Below are 19,593 nucleotides of genomic sequence, written 5' to 3' on the forward strand. Positions count from 1 at the left end.
ACAGATGAGCAAAAGAAGATGGTTTGGCTTAAAAAGGAATTGGTGGCATTTCAAAAGCTGTCTGCATTGATCCAAGACAAACGCTGCTAAAGGACTGGAGAGAGGAAGTTCAATTCCTTCAACGGATTTTAACTCTCGACCAGTAAAGTGAAAGAAACATTTCGAGCCATACGTTCATTTAGTTCATTTTACAACAGGTGGCGCTGTAAACCTCTTGTGGGCATTGTAAAATTAACCAAGGTTCTCAAACACTATATATTGAAGAGATAAGATAATAATTATAATAAGATAATATGGTTTCCGCAGAGAATTTATAATACACAAAATGCCACAAGCTATTCAAACCATGTGAAAACCCAGAAAAGCAAATACACCACAATAAAGTGACCTGCATATTCCCAGCCATTGTTGTCTAAAATCAAAACAGTCACTTGGTAGCTGTCACATAACAAATGAAGAACGAACCGTAAGGATGTGTATGAAAGAATCGAGAATGAACTGGAGTGCTTGCTGCTCACCACAGAGAGGACGGACGCTCAGTTGAGTGAGTCGTGAATGAATCATTTCTGTTTCCTGTCCTACTGACTTACTGCAAATGCATGTTGGCAGTGTTAATGTAGCTGTACAGGTTTTGAGAATGCAACTGGTTTTAGGTAGGTGGTGAGGAAGTTGTTTAAGCCTCACACTACACAATTCATTGATAAACCTGTCCAAATTGTTTTGGACAGACGGTGAAATCCTGCAGTTCCATACAAGGCACCAGCATCTACAGTACAGGTGACCTTCCCCAGCCTGCTGTGCCACCAAACACCAAGCAACTTCACCTAAGCCCTGTAAAGACAATGCAGTGTCACAGTTCAAAAGGGGCTTTTTATAGAGATATAGACACTGCACTGATGACACGAAATATATTACAGTAAAAGAATCACTGTTTTTCTACTAAATGTCCTCAGTCATATCATGTACCTACAATAATACGTACTATTGTTTATTCCAACCAATTATTATTATTTCAATCAATATTTAACCGTAAGAATAATAAAGGCATTCCCCAGTTTTTACTGTCATAACAAACAAATTGGAAGTAGCCACGAATATCAGACTGTGCTAACACACTGTAGAACTCGTTGTCTTCTAAATAATCTACAGCTGGACCTTCAGCCATTGAATATTAGTGCTTATACAGTACAAGTATGCAAGGAAAACAAGGGCAGACATTATCAGTTGTGTTCCAGCAAGCTGGCTTCGCCCCCCTCTCGTGCCAAATGCCAAATTTATGCAGAGTGGAATAGAAAGAATCGAAAGACAGAATAGAAACTTCCAGTTCACTCTGTCAAAAACTTTTTATGCATCTAAGGAGACTATGGCTAATTTTTGGGTGGTGACATACAGTAATCAATTAAGTTGATCAGTCTGTTCAAGTTCTTTGTTGACCGTCTACCTTTAATGAAACCTGTTTGATCAGAGTAAATCATCGTATTTTCAAGTCTTTGAGTAATACATAAAGTTATAAAACTTGAATACTAAAAACTGAATAAAGCTGTACTGGAGTAGTAGACTATGAAGTATTAAATAGGGAATGATAATCTCCTCGTGGGTGCTCTGTTTATTTGACAGTTGAGTAGTACTTTACTCATAAAATGTATAGTAAAATTAGCTTATAATTTGTGTAGTAGTAGTATATGAAGTACTAAGTAGAACTTTGAAGGTACTGTGATGAAATCCAATCTCTATTTGGAGGAACCTATTTTATTAAAAGGTCTAAATTTGGTTATTGACATAAATTTATTAAACTATATGATAACTTAGTAATGGATTATTCCAAACCTATACAGTAAAAGTATTTGATATTGGCTGTGGTAGTGGTAGATCTCATTTTATGGAAGGTCAAAGTTCAGCTATTGATGTCAATTGAATTTACTGTACAATATCTTATTGATGGATTACTCTAAAACTATACAGTAAAAGTATGTGATATCTGCTGTGTTGGTAGTCAATGAAGTACTAAGTGGAAATGTGAAGGAAGGGTGATGCACCAATTTGAGGAACGTATTTTATTACGTTTATTGTATTCATGTGCGGATGCACTGTGCAGCGTTATGCTGTACGCACCTGTCATCTTCCTCCTGAACAGAGTTCTGTCACATCTGGACCAGGCTGGGAGCTCTGTGAGAATCATGTTCTTTGACTTCTCCAGTGCTTTCAACACTATCCAACTGTTGCTACTGAGGGACCAATTGGTGCACATGTGGGTGGACCAACATCTGTCTGCATGGATGCTGGACTACCTCTCGAACCGACTGCAGTATGTGAGGGCTCGCCACTGTGAATCTGACATGGTCGTCTGCAACACAGGAGCCCCACAGGGAACAGTTCTGGCTCAGTTTCTGTTCCCTGTCTACACCGCAGACTTCATGTCCAGCTCAGCATCCTGTCACCTGCAGAAGTTCTCAGATGACTCTACCATTGTCGGCTTGATTACAGATGACAATGACAGAGAGTAAAGAGAACTGATTCAAAACTTGATTCAGTGCAGGAGGTGGGAGAAAGGAGGATGGTGGCTAAGCTATCATCCATGATGGAGAACGATGCCCAGCCCCTGTATGAAACGGTGTCATCACTATGCAGCTCCTTCAGTGACAGACTGATACATCCTAAGTGTCTGAAGGAGCGACACCGTAGGTCGTTTGTACCTGCTGCTTATCTTATCTTATCTTATCTTATCTTATCTTATCTTATCTTATCTTATCTTATCTTATCTTATCTTATTTTATTAACGGCTAAAATTCAGCTATTGATGTCCCTTGAACTTACTGTACGATAGTTTATTGATGGAAAAGTTTTTGATATTTGCTGTATTAGTAGTCCATGATGTACTAAGAAGAACTGTGAAGGAACGGTGATGTACCAATATGAGAAAGAGTTATTAAAGGTAAAGTTTAGATATTGATGTCCATTCAATGTACAGTATGATATTTTATTGATGGATTTCTCCAAAACTAATCAGTAAAAGTGTTTGATATTTGCTGTGGTAGTAATCGAGGTATTACTAAGTAGAACTGTAAAGAAATGATGTACCAATTTCAGTCATTTTATTCAAAACCAAGTTTCAGTTTTTTAAACATTCACTGTAAATTCCATAATTTCTTAAATTTGCTTCGTCTCCTTACGATATTAATCCTAATATCGCCTCAGTTGCTCATTAGACTGAGTGTCTCCGCTCTTCTCGGTGATCGCAACACTGTTACCGTAACTATTGCACGAATCGCACACCTCAAAAATAGCGACGGCTCCTTTGACTCACAGACAGACGCTTGGTTTACCTAACAGTCTCTGCACCACCAGAGTCTTTTCTTTTACTAGTTTACTTCGGTGCTGAACTCATGCTTGCTTGTTTTCGCTTTTGTCATGATGCTGGATGAAAAGTGCAAATGTGCAAACACAGAGGAACAGATCATTGAACCAATCAGCAGCGCTGCTGATGTGATTGACAGAGGGGAGGAGCCAATCAGCTACGAGTGAAAACAGTTTCTGCTGATGTGCGCGTCAATCGAAACGAAATCAAAACATGACGAACAGCAGTGTCAAAACTATCGTATATTGGCTCTACGATATCGTAGATCGTACAGACCCCAAAACTATCGTATAAAAATGATAATTATTGTATGTATGACAAAACTGACACCAAACTCTCTGTGGTACAGATCTATGGAGTGCCGAATGTAAAAGGAGCACCTATAACTAGTTTTCTCACATTTAACTAAATGACACAACATGTTTTCTCACATTTAGTTAAATGTGCAAAAGTCTAAATGTAAATGTTAAATGTAAATGTTAAATAAAAATGTAAATGTAAATCTAAATGTTAAATGTTAAATCTAAATGTTAAATCTAAATGTAAATGCTAAATGTAAATGTCAAATGATCAAACTGAATATTTAAGTAGGCTCCACCCCCTATTATCCTAGATCAGTGACGCGGACTCAAACACGTCAAACAGTACGCATAGCTCCGCCCACATCTGACTCTGGATCGGTGGACGACAATACTGGAGAGAAGCCTGAAGTCGAAGCCATCATGGCCGCCAGCTCCGACTCCCTCCAGTTGGGGGAGATTGAACGGGCTGTAACGGCAGGTGTGCGGGCTGAGGCTCCGCTTCAAACTGCTGTTCTGTCATAAACACCATTATTGAGGAGTCAAGTAGGTTTAAAAAGAATATTTCTGTGGCGCCGGTGGAGAATTAGTTGGCTAACTATACTAGCTAGCCGAAGTTACGTCCAGACTAAAAACAAAAGTTTCCAGATCACATGTGGGCGGGGTTTGCGCGCACTGTTTGAGGTGATTGAGTTCGCGTGTCTGATCTGAGACCTATGAGGGTAGGGGTGGAGTCTACTTGCACATTCATGAATATTCAGTTTACACTCGGCGAACATTTAACATTTACACTTAACATTTAACCTTTACATTTAACATTTAACGTTTAACATTTACATTTAACATTTAACATTTAACATTTACATTTACATTTACATTTAAAATTTACATTTAACATTTAACATTTACATTTAACATTTACGTTTAACATTTAACATTTACATTTAGACTTTTGCACATTTAACTAAATGTGAGAAAACATGTTGTGTCATTTAGTTAAATGTGAGAAAACTAGTTATAGGTGCTCCTTTTACATTCGGCACCCCATACAGATCGGCCAAACAATGTAGCGGGATCATCTGCAGTCAATGATCGCCAAGTGGGCGTGTAATCATGAATCATATGAGTCAGGGGCGTGTCTTGTGTCTTCCACCGAACCCCAAAGACTGACTCACCTGACAGCTGGAAAGAAATGTTACTATAGCAGATGTTTATCTGACAACGCTGTTGCCAGATTCAAGCAGATGATTCCATCATCTTTTGCCTCAATGTCTTGTAGATACACAGAGAACTGTCACCTTAATCCTTATGAACAGGTTGACTGTCTTGTAGATGATGCTGCAGCTTCTCTACGTACAATGTAAGACACAGTGGCTCCTCTGAAGAAGAAGACAGTGAATCAGAGGAGGTTAGCTCCGTGGTATAACTCAGACATCCGCAGCCTAAAGCAAAGGACTAGACAACTAGAAAGACAGTGGTGTTCCAACAAAATAAATGTAAACTGCATTGCATGGAAGGACAGTCTAATGAAATATAAAAAAGCACTTTGTGCTGCTAGAAAAACATATTATTCCTCCCTAATTGAGGAAACAAAAACAACCCCAGGTTTCTTTTCAGCACTGTAGCCAGGCTGACAAAGAGTCATAGCTGTATTGAGTCTACTATCCCCTTAAATCTCAGCAGCAATGACTTTATGAACTACTTTACTAATAAAATTATCATCATTAGAAAAAACATTCAGCAGCGACTTCTTCCAAATGACAGAAAGCACTGTCTAGATCCATCAACTTTAAATATACCAAATCCTCTGTCTTACCTGGACAGCTTCCTCCCCATAACTCATATGGAGTTAACCTCAATAATTAACTCTTCCAAGTCGTCCACTTGTCTTTTAGATCCAATCCCAACCAGATTACTCAAAGAAGTTCTACCTTTAATCAGCTCATCCATATTAAATCAAATCAACCAATCTTTACAACTAGGCTATGTACCACAGGCTTTTAAGGTGGCTGTGGTCAAACCTCTATTGAAAAAACCAACCCTTGACCCTGGACAACTAGCCAACTATAGGCCCATTTCAAATTTACCCTTTATTTCCAAGATTCTGGAAAAAAATCGTGGCTAAACAATTATCTGACCACCTTAGTGGGAATAACCTGTATGAAGATTTTCAGTCAGGATTTAGAAAACATCATAGCACAGAAACAGCTCTGGTTAGAGTCACTAATGATCTTCTATTAGCTTCGGACAATGGTCTAGTTTCTGTCCTTGTCCTGTTAGATCTTAGTGCTGCATTTGATACAATTGATCATAACATTCTATTACAGACACTAGAACATAGAATCGGGATTAATGGAACAGCATTGGGATGGTTTAAATCCTATTTGTTGAACAGATTCCAGTTTGTTCATGTTAATGATAAATTCTTCACACGCACAAGGATTAGCTATGGAGTTCCACAGGGTTCTGTGCTGGGTCCAATTGTGTTTAGCCTATACATGTCTCCTCTAGGTGAGATTATTAGAAAGCATTCTATTAATTTTCATTTTTACGCAGATGATACTCAGCTATATATGTCCTTGGAACCAAATGAAACAAATCAACTAGTCAAAATTCAGGGTTGTTTAAAAGACATCAAATCCTGGATGTCCCAAAACTTCCTTCAACTAAACTCAGATAAAACCGAGATTCTTATTGTTCGGCCTAAAAATCTGAGAGAGACACTATTGAGTCAGATAGCCACCCTGGATGGCATAACATTAGCTTCAGATTCTACTGTGAGGAACCTTGGTGTCATGTTTGACCAGGATCTCTCTTTTACATCGTACATTAAACAAATCTCAAGAACCGCCTACTTCCACCTTAGAAATATAGTTAAAATCAGAAGCATCCTCTCTCAGAGCGATGCAGAGAAACTGATCCATGCATTTGTTACCTCTAGGCTGGACTACTGTAACTCCTTACTCATAGGATGTCCTAACAGCTCCTTAAAAAGCCTACAGCTCATTCAAAATGCTGCAGCCAGAGTTCTGACAGGACTTAGAAAGAGAGATCACATTTCTCCTACATTAGCTTCTCTGCACTGGCTGCCTGTAAAATGTAGGATAGAATTTAAAATTCTCCTACTCACATACAAAGTACTCAATGATAAAGCTCCTTCTTATCTTAAAGACCTTATCGTTCCTTATGCTCCCAGCAGAACACTTCGTTCTCAGAGCGCTGGGCTACTTGTGGTTCCTAGAGTGTTTAAATGTAGAACAGGGGGCAGAGCTTTTAGCTACCAAGCTCCTCTCCTCTGGAACCAGCTCCCTCTTCAGGTTCGAGAAGCTGACACACTCTCCACCTTTAAGATTAGGCTTAAAACCTTCCTTTTTGATAAAGCTTATAGTTAGAGATGGTTCAGGTCACTGGCAATTATTGTTAGTCACAGGAACCATCTCTTAGTTAAGCTGCAATAGACATAGACTGCTGGGGGACTTAATTTATACACTGAGCTCCTCTGTTTCCTTCTACCTCCTCTGTCCCATAACCTCCCATCACTGTCCCATGTTTAACTAACCTTGTCTCTTTTTGTCCAGTAGTTGTGCTACTGGACGGTCGAGGCAGATGGCCGCCCACCTCCAGTCTGGTTCTGCTGGAGGTTTCTTCTTTCTTCTTGCTGTTGCTGTGCTTTTCTATCTCTCTATCCTCTCACCCCAACCGGTCGAGGCAGATGGCCGCCCACATCCAGTCTGGTTCTGCTGGAGGTTTCTTCCTCGTTAGAGAGGGAGTTTTTCCTCTCCACTGTTGCTGTCAAATTAAATGCTTGCTGTATGTGGGATTTGTTGGGTTTAGTTGTGTGAGGTTTTAAACCTTACTTTGTAAAGTGCCTTGTAATAACTTTGTTGTGATTTCAATTCAATAAAATTGAATTGAATTGAATAACCTAGGTTCAGAAACACTGCATCATAGACTGAAAACCTTTTCTAGAGAGGGGTACGCTGCTACTTAGGATGCTAGGTGTCTTTGTTCACACACTGACCTCAATTTTTTTATCTATTCTATCCACCAACCTGCTTATAGCTTATAGCTGTTGGGATTCTGCCTCTGTTTTTTATTGTCCAGGTATCTTTAGAATTATAACTTTGTGTCTCTATTGTCCAGTCTGTGGTCCAACCATTCTTATTGTGTCCAGTTTTTGTTGTTGTGGTTTTTTCTCTTTTCTATCATCTCACCCCAAGATTTCGAGGCCGACAGCTGCCGCCCAAATTGAGCCTGGTTCTGCTGGCAGATTGTTTCTCTGTAGAGAGTTTTTGTTTCAATCTGTATTTATTGCAGGGTTTAGGTTTTCCGGAGTTTCCCCATTGTGGGACTAGTACATGTTTTCTTATTCTTATTCTTAGTATATGTAGCACAAAGGTATAACAGAATGGGTCCATAATGAAGATTGTTGATAGATGCTGATTCTGAACTGACCTAGGTAATTAACAGTATACACAGGTTAAATAAAGCCACGGGGATACACACTGGACTATATGTTGCTCTCTAGTTACTAACAAAGATATTACAAACTGGATAATGTGTAGATGTGCAAAGTGCTCATCTCTTATTGACATTACGGTAAACTTCATTAAGGTAGATGTCTTCAGTTGTATTGAAGTTTTCATACATCAAGTCCTGCTGGGCTCCACCTGCATCATAATGGGAGCAGCTGTTCTGCTGTTTGGACTTCCTCTGTTTAGAGGACCCGACCACGTCTTGATTTTCATAAATCTAAAAGGAATAAAGGATAATGAGTCAACCACCGTTTTTAATGACATAAATCTAAATGAAGCTGAGCTGCTAACATGACTTTATGTGTTTGACATATGATTTTCTTACATCAGATTCACTGATCACTTCATCCTCATCTCCAGCCTTGTGTTGTTGTTGGCCTAATTCCCAGTTGGCTCCAGTTGCTGGAAACAGCAAATTAAAGGTTTGTTTGCTACATATATTCGGTTTGAGCATTGTTTTGTTTCTCCTTATACATTTTTACCTTTTCCTTTGTGACATTTGTGTTTACACACCATGACTATCACAAATATCAGAACAAACACCAGCACAGCAGGTACAATGAAAACCACAACGTTAAAGGCAGCAACATCTGAAAGAGAGAGAGTAAAATCATCCTTCCTGTTAACAGACGTTAGCAGCAGACTCCTCATATATCTGCTCTCTGACGCCTGCTTCACCTTCACACAGAAGCAGAAGGAAACCACTTATCAGACCTGGGGCATCACTGCATTTGGTGGATTTGTGATGCGTTTGAAATAATACGAAATACTAGGATACAATTCTTCCAGTTTATTACATGGTTGCAGCTCAGATCAGAAATTGAGCTCAGATAAAACCAAAATATTGATGGGATTTTACCTACTGACAGTTGGATGTTGGTGTAGTTTCCAAAGCTCCAGTGTGAGTCTGAGCCACACCAGTACGTCCCAGAATCACCTGCTTCCAGCTCTGAGACCATCACCAAGAAAGAGCTGGTAGAAACAATATCCAGCAGAGTGAACCTGGTATCAGTCATCATGTCTGTGCAGTTCCTGTGGTGGTCTCCCTTACAGAGGAACTTCCTGTTTGTCCCATGTTGTGGTGGATAGGGACACTGCACAGTTAATGGATGTCCCACAGAGCCTCTTAGTTTGTTTGACTTCACACAGCACCACTCTGTCAGACACAAGGAGGTTGGAGAAAAAGTACATAATAACACTTCAGGTCACAGTTGCTTTGAAAAACTGGAGATAAACGAATGAAAACAAATGATGTGACAACAGTGACCTCTCACCTTTGACTTCCAGATCAACAGCAGAGAAAACATCAAGGCCTGTGTTTGTGTGGACTCCACAAAGATACGACCCAGAATCCTGTTGGGTCAGACTGGTGATGTTCACTGTGAATGTTGACAGCTTGTCATCAGTCAGTGTGAAGCGTGTGTCTTGTTTCTTGGTGGAGGAGACTACTGCCTGCTGCAGACATGTGGACGTACGGTTTTCTCTGCACATGTACTTCAGGTTGTTCTGGTACCGAGACTCATATGGACAAACAATGAACACAGAACCTCCCTCATAACTTTGGACTTTGGTGGAACTGTCACAGCAAGTGTCTATCAAAGAATTTTAGAAGAACAGAAGTACAGTATTAATTGATTTGATTTGATTTGATTTAATTGATTTCTTGAAGCAACAACATTTTAATTGTAAATCAGTAGAACTCAGGAGCAACCTCAATTTTTCAGGGCCAAGGGCAGGAACCACTACTGAATGTTTTAATGTAAAAAAATGAATGTCTGTGGGTATGTTTTACAATGCCAAGACTCATTCTGCTACAGCAGTGTAGCTTCACTAACAAAGTGTGTCTACTTCACTTGTCTGCATTCAGTTTGGGAATTTAACAATTGGGCAGAAGTGGTTTCAGAGACATGATTTAATTCTGTCGACACATCAACACACTACCTAAGGTTATCTAGCTGTGACGTCATTCAATCTGATTTCAGTATTCATTTCATGTATATATCACCAGTTGTCCTCATATATGACAATTAACAGTTGTATGAATATTAATAAAATATTGAAATTTTAAAATGATGCCTCAATGGTCTTTTTCTTTACCTTTTACCACTTCCAGACTGACTTCAGCAGGGTAGTAATCTGCTAGTATTCCACTTATTGTCACTCCGCACCAGTATTTTCCTGCATCACGATACTGAAGATTAGAGATGGTGGTTGTGAAAACCTTCTTGTTTATATCGTCGCTGATAGTGAATCTGTTCTTCTTTGCTTCTGTCGTTGTGATGAGAACATCATTACTGCCACAGCCGTTTCTGCACAGGTACTTCTCATAATCCTCATATCCTGCATCATAAGAGCAGGAGACTTTGGCTTCTCTCCCTTCATATCCAAACACATGGATCAACGGTCTTGTGCTGGTCACAAAACAGGGAGAAGCTACAAAAATAAAACAGCAGGAGTTGTTACAACTGAGAATTCTGACAAAGTGTCCTTATATATTGTGTTTATTTGCTTTACTTGTAATTTAAACTTACCAATGAGGAAGAAGAGCAGCATTTGAAGGCGCTGCATCGTCAGGTTCTTGGAGGAAATAGAACATTCACCAGACTGTTTTCTAACACAGAAATGTTCCACCCACAACCTCTGTCAAACTTTTCACTTTCACTTCTGCATTTTAATTTGTTTTACTTTTTGTTCTGATAAAATGTACTTGTTTTTGTTGTGAGGTGGTACAGAGAAACCATCATAACTCCAGCTGACTGCTCAGCTGTGCTTTTCACATACTGCACATGGCACTTTGGGATCTGTATTGAAGCACACAGATACAGAGGATTGAACCTGGTGTCAGTCATCATGTCTGTGCAGTTCCTGTGGTGGTCTCCCTTACAGAGGAACTTCCTGTTTGTCTCATGTTGTGGTGGATGAGGACACTGTATAGTTATTAGATGTCCTCTGCATGAGGGAGCAGCAGGTTGCCAGTGGTGACCTCTGTGGAGCTACAGTAGTGTGAAGTGTCCTTGTCCTGGGATCAAACCACCAACCGCCATAGTACAGTATAATACCTTCAGATCACAGGTGCTTTGAAAAACTAGAGATTAATGCAAATGAACAATATTTAAAATACACTACAGTAAGTTTCACCAGATGATGTATAAGACAACAGTGACCCCTCACCTTTGACCTCCAGATCAACAGCAGAGAAAAAATCAAGGCCTGTGTTTGTGTGGACTCCACAAAGATACGACCCAGAATCCTGTTGGGTCAGACTGGTGATGTTCACTGTGAATGTTGACAGCTTGTCATCAGTCAGTGTGAAGCGTGTGTCTTGTTTCTTGGTGGAGGAGACTACTGCCTGCTGCAGACATGTGGACGGACGGTTTCCTCTGCAGATGTATGATTCCCTCCAGGCACAGACACCAGTGGTTTCCTCACCCAGGTTTATTGTAGATTTCGCTTCAATTCCACCACCATCACCATCACCGTCTAACTAACATAAAACATAAAACAGACATTATCTTAAACGTAATGCCTAGAATATCATACCATGCATAGCATGTACAACACAAACATTCTACGAAGTAAAGTACGAACAAAACAAACACAAACATTGTTGTCTAGATGCCGGTAGAGGGAATAATCTACTTCAAACTGATATATTATAAAGCTAAGGATAAGAATAATTCTCCTTAAGTTTCATTTTTCCCGTTTGTCCCTCGGGGGTTCTTCAAGCGCCTTCAAATAAAAGCACATATATTTTTAGCAAACACAAATGAAACTTAAATACTTAATGACCTGATCCTATTTTATTACAGATTACAGTTACAAGAAGTACTTCAGCTTGTTCTGGTAACGAGACTCATTTGAACAAGGCACACAGAACTTCCCTCATAACTTTGGACTTTGCTTGAACTGTCACAGCAGATGTCTGAGTTTTAGAAAGGCTGTCGCATTCAGTGAGATTTCTGAATTAAAACCGCCAACAACAATGTTACAAAAACAAAATATGCTAACAGTCAAAATGTCAATTGCGGTAAAACAGAGATAGAGAGAAATAGAGAGAAATGGCAAATCAGAAAAAATAATTCACTTACAGAAGCTCAGCCCTGAGGCCAACTATGCCTGTAGAAGTATAGACAGAGGCACAAAGACTTTGTCTTAATTATAACATATAACATTTACTTGAACATATAATATATTTTACCTTTTATCACTTCCACCTTTCACTTATTGTCACTCCACACCAGTACTTTGCAGCATCATTATACTGAAGATTAGAGATGGTAGTTGTGAAAACCTGCTTGTTTATATCGTCGCTGATAGTTAATCTCTCCCTTCATATCCAAACACATAGATTTATGGTCTTCTGCTGGTCACAACACAGGGAAAAGCTATCGTACAAAGAGTAAACAGCAGGAGTTTTAACAGTGTTATGGGAAAAATTGTCTCTCCTTATTTCTATGTGTCTTCCTTATTTCTATGCAGTTATTATACGATTTATGACTTATGTTCTGCAACTAATATCTTATGTTTTGTCTTACTGTATGCATTTGACATTTCACCTAGATTATTCAATGGTTGTCTCTGCCTGATAGACTCTCAACTCTAGCTCCCAAGCCCAAGGTCGGGGAGTTGTGTCTCTGTCTGTTGAGACTTGGTGCTCCTTTCTCACAGATAGTTGGACGTCAGCGATGCAGGTGTGTGAATGTAAACATCTTCACACACACTGCGACAGGGAGGAGATGGTGCATGTAATTTGATTGGGTTAGAAAGACATTCCACCCTAGTCGGACAGAGAAGCTAAAAGGCAGAAGCAACTTGAGGATCGTGGGCTCTTTGCATCACACCTTCGTGGTGTGTGCACTGATCTCAGCTGGTTTTTGGTTTGTTGATGTGCACGATCAACATCCATGCTTTTTATTTGTTTTCCCCATTATTTTTATTTTCTTTATTATTTCAATAAATCGCACAAAAGGACAACTCTCTCATCTGTCTTTATTGCAAAGGTTTTATTTTTCATTCTCTATATCTATTATTTGCTGGTTTTAACAAGTAAATATTTTAGAGGTGGATCTGGTCAGACAATGACTGGAGTAAATTATGTCAACAGTTTTAAATGTAGATAATTCTAAATGAGTAAATAAATAGAAGCAAAATAAATGGAGTCCATAGACATTGTCCTAACTTTCTCTAGCTGAACAGGGCATGTTAAAAAAAAACATTAGCATTTGTTGTCCATGCAACACTATGAGGTGTTAGAAGGGCAAGGAAATCTAAACTGGGATGAACTGGTATTATTTACTTCATGGGAAGAGCAAGAGAACAAACCATTATCTATTTACTATATCGTGACTCCTCTGTTCTACTGTCTACTAACAGGTGGAAACCCGTTTAAATTGTACTGCGTGGCCAGTAGGGGGCGAACTACACCCGCAGGTGTGCTTCAAACAGGTTGTAGAGAGAGAGAGACAAAGATGATGGAGTGATCAGAGAAAGAACCAGGTGAAGAAACAGAAAATGATCTCATGTGGATGCTACTATCAGTCAGTCTGAGCATCGTGGCTGTGGGGTTCATTTCGCTGATCATGTACTTCTATTTATGCCTCTGGGGGCACTCTAACCTCAAACCTTTATACTAATATACCTCAAACTTTATGAGATTAAATTAGTTTGTAGATGTGGACCTAATACAGAGTTCTTTGTTGATGTTATGACCTATTAATACAAGTAAAACTGCTTTTGTCTCTATATTTAAGTTGTGATTGTTTTTATACTTCAGGTCTGTTCAAGGAACCTGTTCCAGTGGCTCAGGAGTGGTCAGTAGTTTGATTCCTGGCTTCATCAGTCAGGTGCTGAGGTGCGGAACTTTTACCCTACAGCGTTGCACCACTACAGATTCGAACTAGTGACCCCACCCTGGCCAGTGAGTTTTAAAATGCCAGCGGTGGTGGAGGAGGACTCTGCGTGGGCCAAAGCATGCCTGTGTGTTTTCCCTGAGCTCAGCCATTCCCTCAACTCCAGCTGACTGCTCAGCTGTGCTCTCGCATACTGCAGCACAGGCTGTTTCCATGTCTCACACACTCTCGTGCTGAAAGGTTAACGTTAGCAACCCGTGCGGAGGGATAAGCGCGTCCTGAATTAGCGAGGATGCCAGGACGAGCTGGTCTGTTGCCAGGGCTTCTGCAGCGAGTGGGGCCTGTCTGCGTGTCCACAGTGTGCAGGACACGTGTGCTCGTATCGTCTCAAGCTACAACCCAAGACAGACACAAGACACATGCACGCACGCACGCACGCACGCACACAGGTCCTACTGTTTATGATTAGGGCACTGTTATATATAAGTGACCTCCAGAGTCTTGAGCCCTGTCTTAAACCTTCAAGCTATGTGTTAATGTCATCTTCTATATGTTACACTAATAAAAAATTGCTTTAAGGGGAACGATCATGCAAAACCTTTTAGACACGGTAGAAGTGCATTTCCTCTTTTTTTCACTTTTTGCGCTTTTCTCCAATGGGGTCAAATCTTGTCCAGTTCTGAAACCTCCTCAGCTCAAAACGTCATAAGGCGATGATGATTGAAGGTGTGCAACAGCTATTGTGAGTCTTGATTTGATTACTGTATTATGTGAGTTTTTGCTGCTGTGTTTGTCTCATTCCCTGTTGTGCTTGTATTAGTGCAAACTTGAGGATGTTTGTCAAAATGAAAAGTGTGTGTGTAGTGACATTCCATCCATTCTTGTTCTTCCTGAGGAAAGAGGCAGTGCAGACACACACACCCTACTCCCCTCTCAGCTCATGCACCACCTCCTCCTCTTTCAGCTCTCCACTCATCAAACCTTATTAGTCTCAGTCTTCCATGCATCTACTGTACTAGCAGACGGGCCTCTGCTGCTACGGCCGAGTCTACACTGTGCTCTCTGTAGCTCTGTGTTGTTTTACGTTTGAGCAGTTGAAGCAATAATGAAGCCGTCCGTCGGGGGAGCGTGGCTCCTCTTTCATTGGCCGCTGGGCTGGACCTGAATGGTTTTCCTGGAAAATCTGCTTTCACTCAACAGTAGAGGCATATTTTGTGCACACACACACACACACACACACACACACACACACACACACACACACACACACACACACACACACACACACACACACACACACACACACACACACACACACACACACACACACACACACTGAAGAGAAAGTGCCAAACAGAACATTGGCTTCATCAAAGCTCCACAGGGCATTGAGAGCAGTGCTGACGCAAATCTGCTCTCCTGCCGGCAAACGAGCGCTGCACAGTCAACGCTTTGCGTGGTGTGCTTTGTTTGGATGCAGCGAGGATGATGCTTTTAACTTCACTTGTCTGCTAACTATCTGCTAACGCGCGCACACACACACACACACACACACACACACACACTGCAACGCTACTTTTTATTTGGAGATAAAAACCCTTGAACTCATTAGCAAACTTACATTCTCAGTACATAAAGACTCACAGAGCTGCACACTGTAGACTTCTGTCAGAAGATTTTACAGAATTTTACAGGAAAAAGCTTTTCACAAAGCAAACAGTCATTTGGGAAACGATCACATGATCATTATCGTCAGCAAGACAGTAAAACCTGTTAAGGGCACTTTTAATTCGAGCTCCTCCGTTCGCTCACATTATACAAGTCCAGAGATTTCATGGCTTCTAAGTGGCCACGTTGTCCTTGTGCTGTAGAGTAAGTTGCACAGCACTGAGCAGACGAAGCCTGCAGCCCTGCTTGTCTCACAGACAGCGGCTCCTCACCAGTTTAGTGACGCACAGTCTACGTCACTCCGGGTCTATGTGACAGGGGTTGGCTCCCGCTCTCTGGGCTCTGGCGTTCACCTGCAGGAAGCTCTTGTAGCGAGCCACGCAGCCGAGCCAAGCTTCACCAAAATGGACCGAGCCGGTGAGGAGGAGCTCCTCTCCTCCGAGCTGCGCGCCGCACTGCGCAGCAGCGTGGACGCGTCCGCTCCACTGCCGCCGCCTGGCTCCACCCCAGGAAAACACCCCCTCCTTCTGACGGAACAGGCGGCTCAGACGCACCCAATAGGAGGCGCGGTCGCTAGCGGCGCGGGCCACGCGGCGAAGGACGCCACTGCCTGCTACAGTACAGTAACACAACAGTAACACGTTACAGCTTTGAGTCAAACCTGAAACACATTTGGCTGCTGGAGCCTTGGTTGAAACTATCTGCTCATGCTCTCATTCCTCAGATACTAAACCGCTGCTTTAATGTGTACTGTATGTGAGTGTGTAGTTACCAAAGTCACTGGTGCACACAGCCATGAGAAGCTCTGCGCCTGAGCAGGGTCTACAGGTCACTAAGGTCAGAACAGAGAGATGAAAACATTTAGTACTTTTAAATGAAAAACGAAGGTTCCCTGTGTCTCCTCATCAGCGATTATTCCAACCTGTGGCTTGTTTCAGTCTACGCTTCGTGCTTTAGGTCTGTCTATGAGACATCAAAAGAAATCGAGGGAATGTGAAGGAGGAGAGCAGGTGAGGGAGCAGACGTAATTACAGAGTTATCCCTTGACCCTGTCAGCTATAAAAACAACTATAAACCCCCCCCCCCCACACACACACACACACACACTGCTCCAGCCTTCCTCTCCACCCACTGTCTGCCCTCACACCAGCCAATTTTCCTCATATGGGTGGCCGGTTTTAAGCAAAAGTGCCCTTGATTGACAGCTCTGAGGCGATTAGCTGACCCTTGTGCTTGACCCCAACAAGACCTTTCGATTGGTCTGCTTATTTTCATAAGTTGGGCTGAGACAAGAAAGGGTGGAAACAGTGGAGTGGGGGAGGAGAGGGCGTCAGAGGCGGACACGTAGGCGACAGCCTGCCACCTTCACTCCATGTCAGAGAAGTGCCAGCATTTAAACAACTACCTTCTAATGAGTCTTTTACCAAACCCAGCAGTAAAGCATAGTCAGTAGGTGTGTGGTGCTTATATTAATGGACCTGGTGGTGCAGAAAATGGTCTAAGTTAACATTTGTCTGTTTGACAGCATCACCACAGTCCTCTGCTAATGATTTCCCTTCTAGATATAATCTTCTGACAACACAAAGTGAATGCAGTACATTCATCAACCAGCTTGCAGACTGGATTCAAAGAAATATATTCAAACTTTGGCAGAATCATCAGTTCAAAAGTAAAGCTTTTTAAGTTTTACCCAGTTTTTACTCAAAGCCGCCAGGATGACGTTGCAGTGGCCACTTGTGTGACCTCAGTTTTTCTGCGTGTAAGTGAAGCCTGCGTGTGCTTACGTGAAGCCGGCTGCAGGTACGGGTACATGTGCGTCCCTGGGTCCTGGCTGGACACCAGCTCGTACTGAAACGCCGTGATCCTCCGGCCGATGTCCGTCTGAGGGACGGCTTCCACGAACAGAGCCCCCTCTGCCAGGCTGAAGCAATGCACCGCGTCCCGACCCTGGTCCCTCTCTGCCAGCAGCAGCTTCAGATCCCCGGAGCGCTCCAGATACACATGAGACCCCTGAGCAAGGCAGGAGGCAGGAGGACACGTCCGGTTAACGCACCGCAACCCACAGGTGCCAGCACATGCTGATGAATCGAGCTGGTCCCCATCCGCTCTTTGTACCTTTGAGCTAGCGTGGGGCTTGATGCACACATGGAGACCAGCCGTGTGTCCTGGCAAAGGCGCCGTGTTGGGCCGGAGGTTGACGATGATGGCTCCCGTCGGGTAGAGCCACTCCAGAGAGCCCTGGGAGCAGCGGAGGTAGACCTGCTCCACGTCTCTGCGATGAGACTCGTGGCTCAAACCACTGCAGGTGAGAAGCCAGAGTCCTTAACAAACACAGTCCATGCTCTGCACGCAGGCGACGCTCTCATCCAGGATTCAAGATTATCTAACAAGCCCAACAACTAAACTACTAAAGCAGGGTTTTATGACTCTGACTTGCATCTGACGTACACATGCTGCAACAACACCAGGAACTGATTGGACTATTAAGTTGTTAGACGTCTGATGCCAGTAAACTTTACGACACACATACACTTTATGACTCAGGGATTTAGAGAGACCATTAAAGGCAGCACATGGCTGTATTTACCCAGGGTAAGACACATTCTTACATTTTAACATCCTAAAGGAAGGATTATTTTCTGTACATAACTTACATAAAGACAAACAGTCATAACTAAATATATGGTATCAGTATGTTCACATAATTTGTTTAGGGAGTGCTAAGATTTTTCAATGTTCAAGCTGCTTTGTATAAGACTTGAAACAATGCATTCCCTGTGATGTCACAGCACATTCATATTCATACTAATTAAATGGTATAGATTTAAATTCACGTGAGATCAAGCAAAACTATTTCAAAGACACAATCTGTTCTACACATGCTTACTTTGCTGACTCATCGTAAAATCAAAGAAACCAATATAACTTGGACTTCACACCGCTAAATCAGACTCGTGTGTTGTGTTTATAACTGACGGATTATTATAATAAACTTCAGGAGAAGCCGTTGGAGTCCATCCTCACCTTCCTCTCCAGCTGCACTGGTCGCTGGAGTACTGCGCCACCGCCCGACACAGGAGCACGGCCGCGATCCAGGGCGCAGCCCACGGCCGGAGCATGGTGGCCGCTCCGCCGGCTCCGAACACGCGCTCCGCCGCTCCGCAACCGCTACAGTCCCCCTAAAAAGCCCGGAGCTGCGCGCAGCCTACGCACATGGCGGGTTCAGCCGACTGGGACAGAGGAACGGAGGAACATTATGGCGCGCGGGTCGGACAGGGAGCGCAGCTGGACTGAACGGACTGCCTAAAAAAACTCCGCTCCGGCGGGGGCGCGTGCCAGCAGCTGACTGCGCTTGAGTGACACGCGAGCGCTCGCTCCAGACCACTCCTACACACGATCCCAGAGAGAGAGAGAGGGAGAGAGAGAGAGAGAGAGGGGGAGAGAGAGAGAGAGAGAGAGAGACGGAGGCAGAGGATGACCCTCAAACTGTGCAATGTTCATGACATTAAATATAGTAAATAATAACTCAATGTTCTGATAAGAACAATAGGTCGGCATTTGTTTTGTTGACATATTGTTCTGAGATAAAGTGAAACTGTGAAGCATGTAAAAATAAATATTGCTGTGAGCTAAATCCTAATCCTAATAGCAGCAGGCAGCTCTAACTCCACCACCCTGAGCTCCGTCATCCACCCACGCTGCTGCAGTCTGCATGATTCAGTTACATTCGTTTTATTTCTATAGCGCTTTCTGCTGTTACCTCCACGGCTCATTGGCTTCTTGGCCCAAACTCAACGCGCGCGCACCAGACGGCTGCTCGGTGCCGGGAGGTTTTCCCGTGAGAAAACAGTGGGAACGGCAGCATGTTACTGAGTCGTCACATTCCC

At 42.4% G+C, this 19,593-nt stretch overlaps 2 protein-coding genes across 2 annotated transcripts; both read right to left on the reverse strand.

Moving 5' to 3' along the window:
- Positions 1–2,818: 2,818 nt before the first annotated feature.
- LOC114860214 (polymeric immunoglobulin receptor-like) lies at positions 2,819–12,416 on the reverse strand. The gene is made up of 7 exons (XM_029158639.3): positions 10,721–12,416; positions 10,287–10,622; positions 9,464–9,781; positions 9,049–9,345; positions 8,672–8,779; positions 8,515–8,591; positions 2,819–8,406 (listed from the first exon to the last, which is right to left on the reverse strand). The coding sequence occupies exons 1-7, from the start codon at positions 10,755–10,757 to the stop codon at positions 8,233–8,235; spliced, it is 1,347 nt and encodes a 448-aa protein (XP_029014472.1). The 5' UTR covers positions 10,758–12,416; the 3' UTR covers positions 2,819–8,232.
- Positions 12,417–15,603: 3,187 nt separating this feature from the next.
- metrnlb (meteorin like, glial cell differentiation regulator b) lies at positions 15,604–19,083 on the reverse strand. Its single transcript, XM_029161424.3, has 5 exons — positions 18,731–19,083; positions 17,822–18,005; positions 17,491–17,716; positions 16,479–16,538; positions 15,604–16,319 (listed from the first exon to the last, which is right to left on the reverse strand). The coding sequence occupies exons 1-5, from the start codon at positions 18,823–18,825 to the stop codon at positions 16,003–16,005; spliced, it is 882 nt and encodes a 293-aa protein (XP_029017257.1). The 5' UTR covers positions 18,826–19,083; the 3' UTR covers positions 15,604–16,002.
- Positions 19,084–19,593: the final 510 nt, after the last annotated feature.

The sequence above is a fragment of the Betta splendens genome, chromosome 1 (genome assembly GCF_900634795.4).
Source record: "Betta splendens chromosome 1, fBetSpl5.4, whole genome shotgun sequence".
Lineage (NCBI taxonomy): Eukaryota > Metazoa > Chordata > Actinopteri > Anabantiformes > Osphronemidae > Betta > Betta splendens.

Coding starts and splice junctions, on each gene's coding strand:
- LOC114860214 (XM_029158639.3), bottom strand. CDS start 10,757: ATGCAGCGCCTTCAAATGCTGCTCTTCTTCCTCATTG. Junction 8,780..9,048: donor CAACATCCAACTGTCAGTAG/GTAAAATCCCAT, acceptor TCTCTCTTTCAG/ATGTTGCTGCCTTTAACGTT. Junction 8,592..8,671: donor CAAATGTCACAAAGGAAAAG/GTAAAAATGTAT, acceptor TGCTGTTTCCAG/CAACTGGAGCCAACTGGGAA.
- metrnlb (XM_029161424.3), bottom strand. CDS start 18,825: ATGCTCCGGCCGTGGGCTGCGCCCTGGATCGCGGCCGTGCTCCTGTGT. Junction 18,006..18,730: donor CAGTGCAGCTGGAGAGGAAG/GTGAGGATGGAC, acceptor TCTCACCTGCAG/TGGTTTGAGCCACGAGTCTC. Junction 16,320..16,478: donor TGTGTGCACCAGTGACTTTG/GTAACTACACAC, acceptor ACTGTACTGTAG/CAGGCAGTGGCGTCCTTCGC.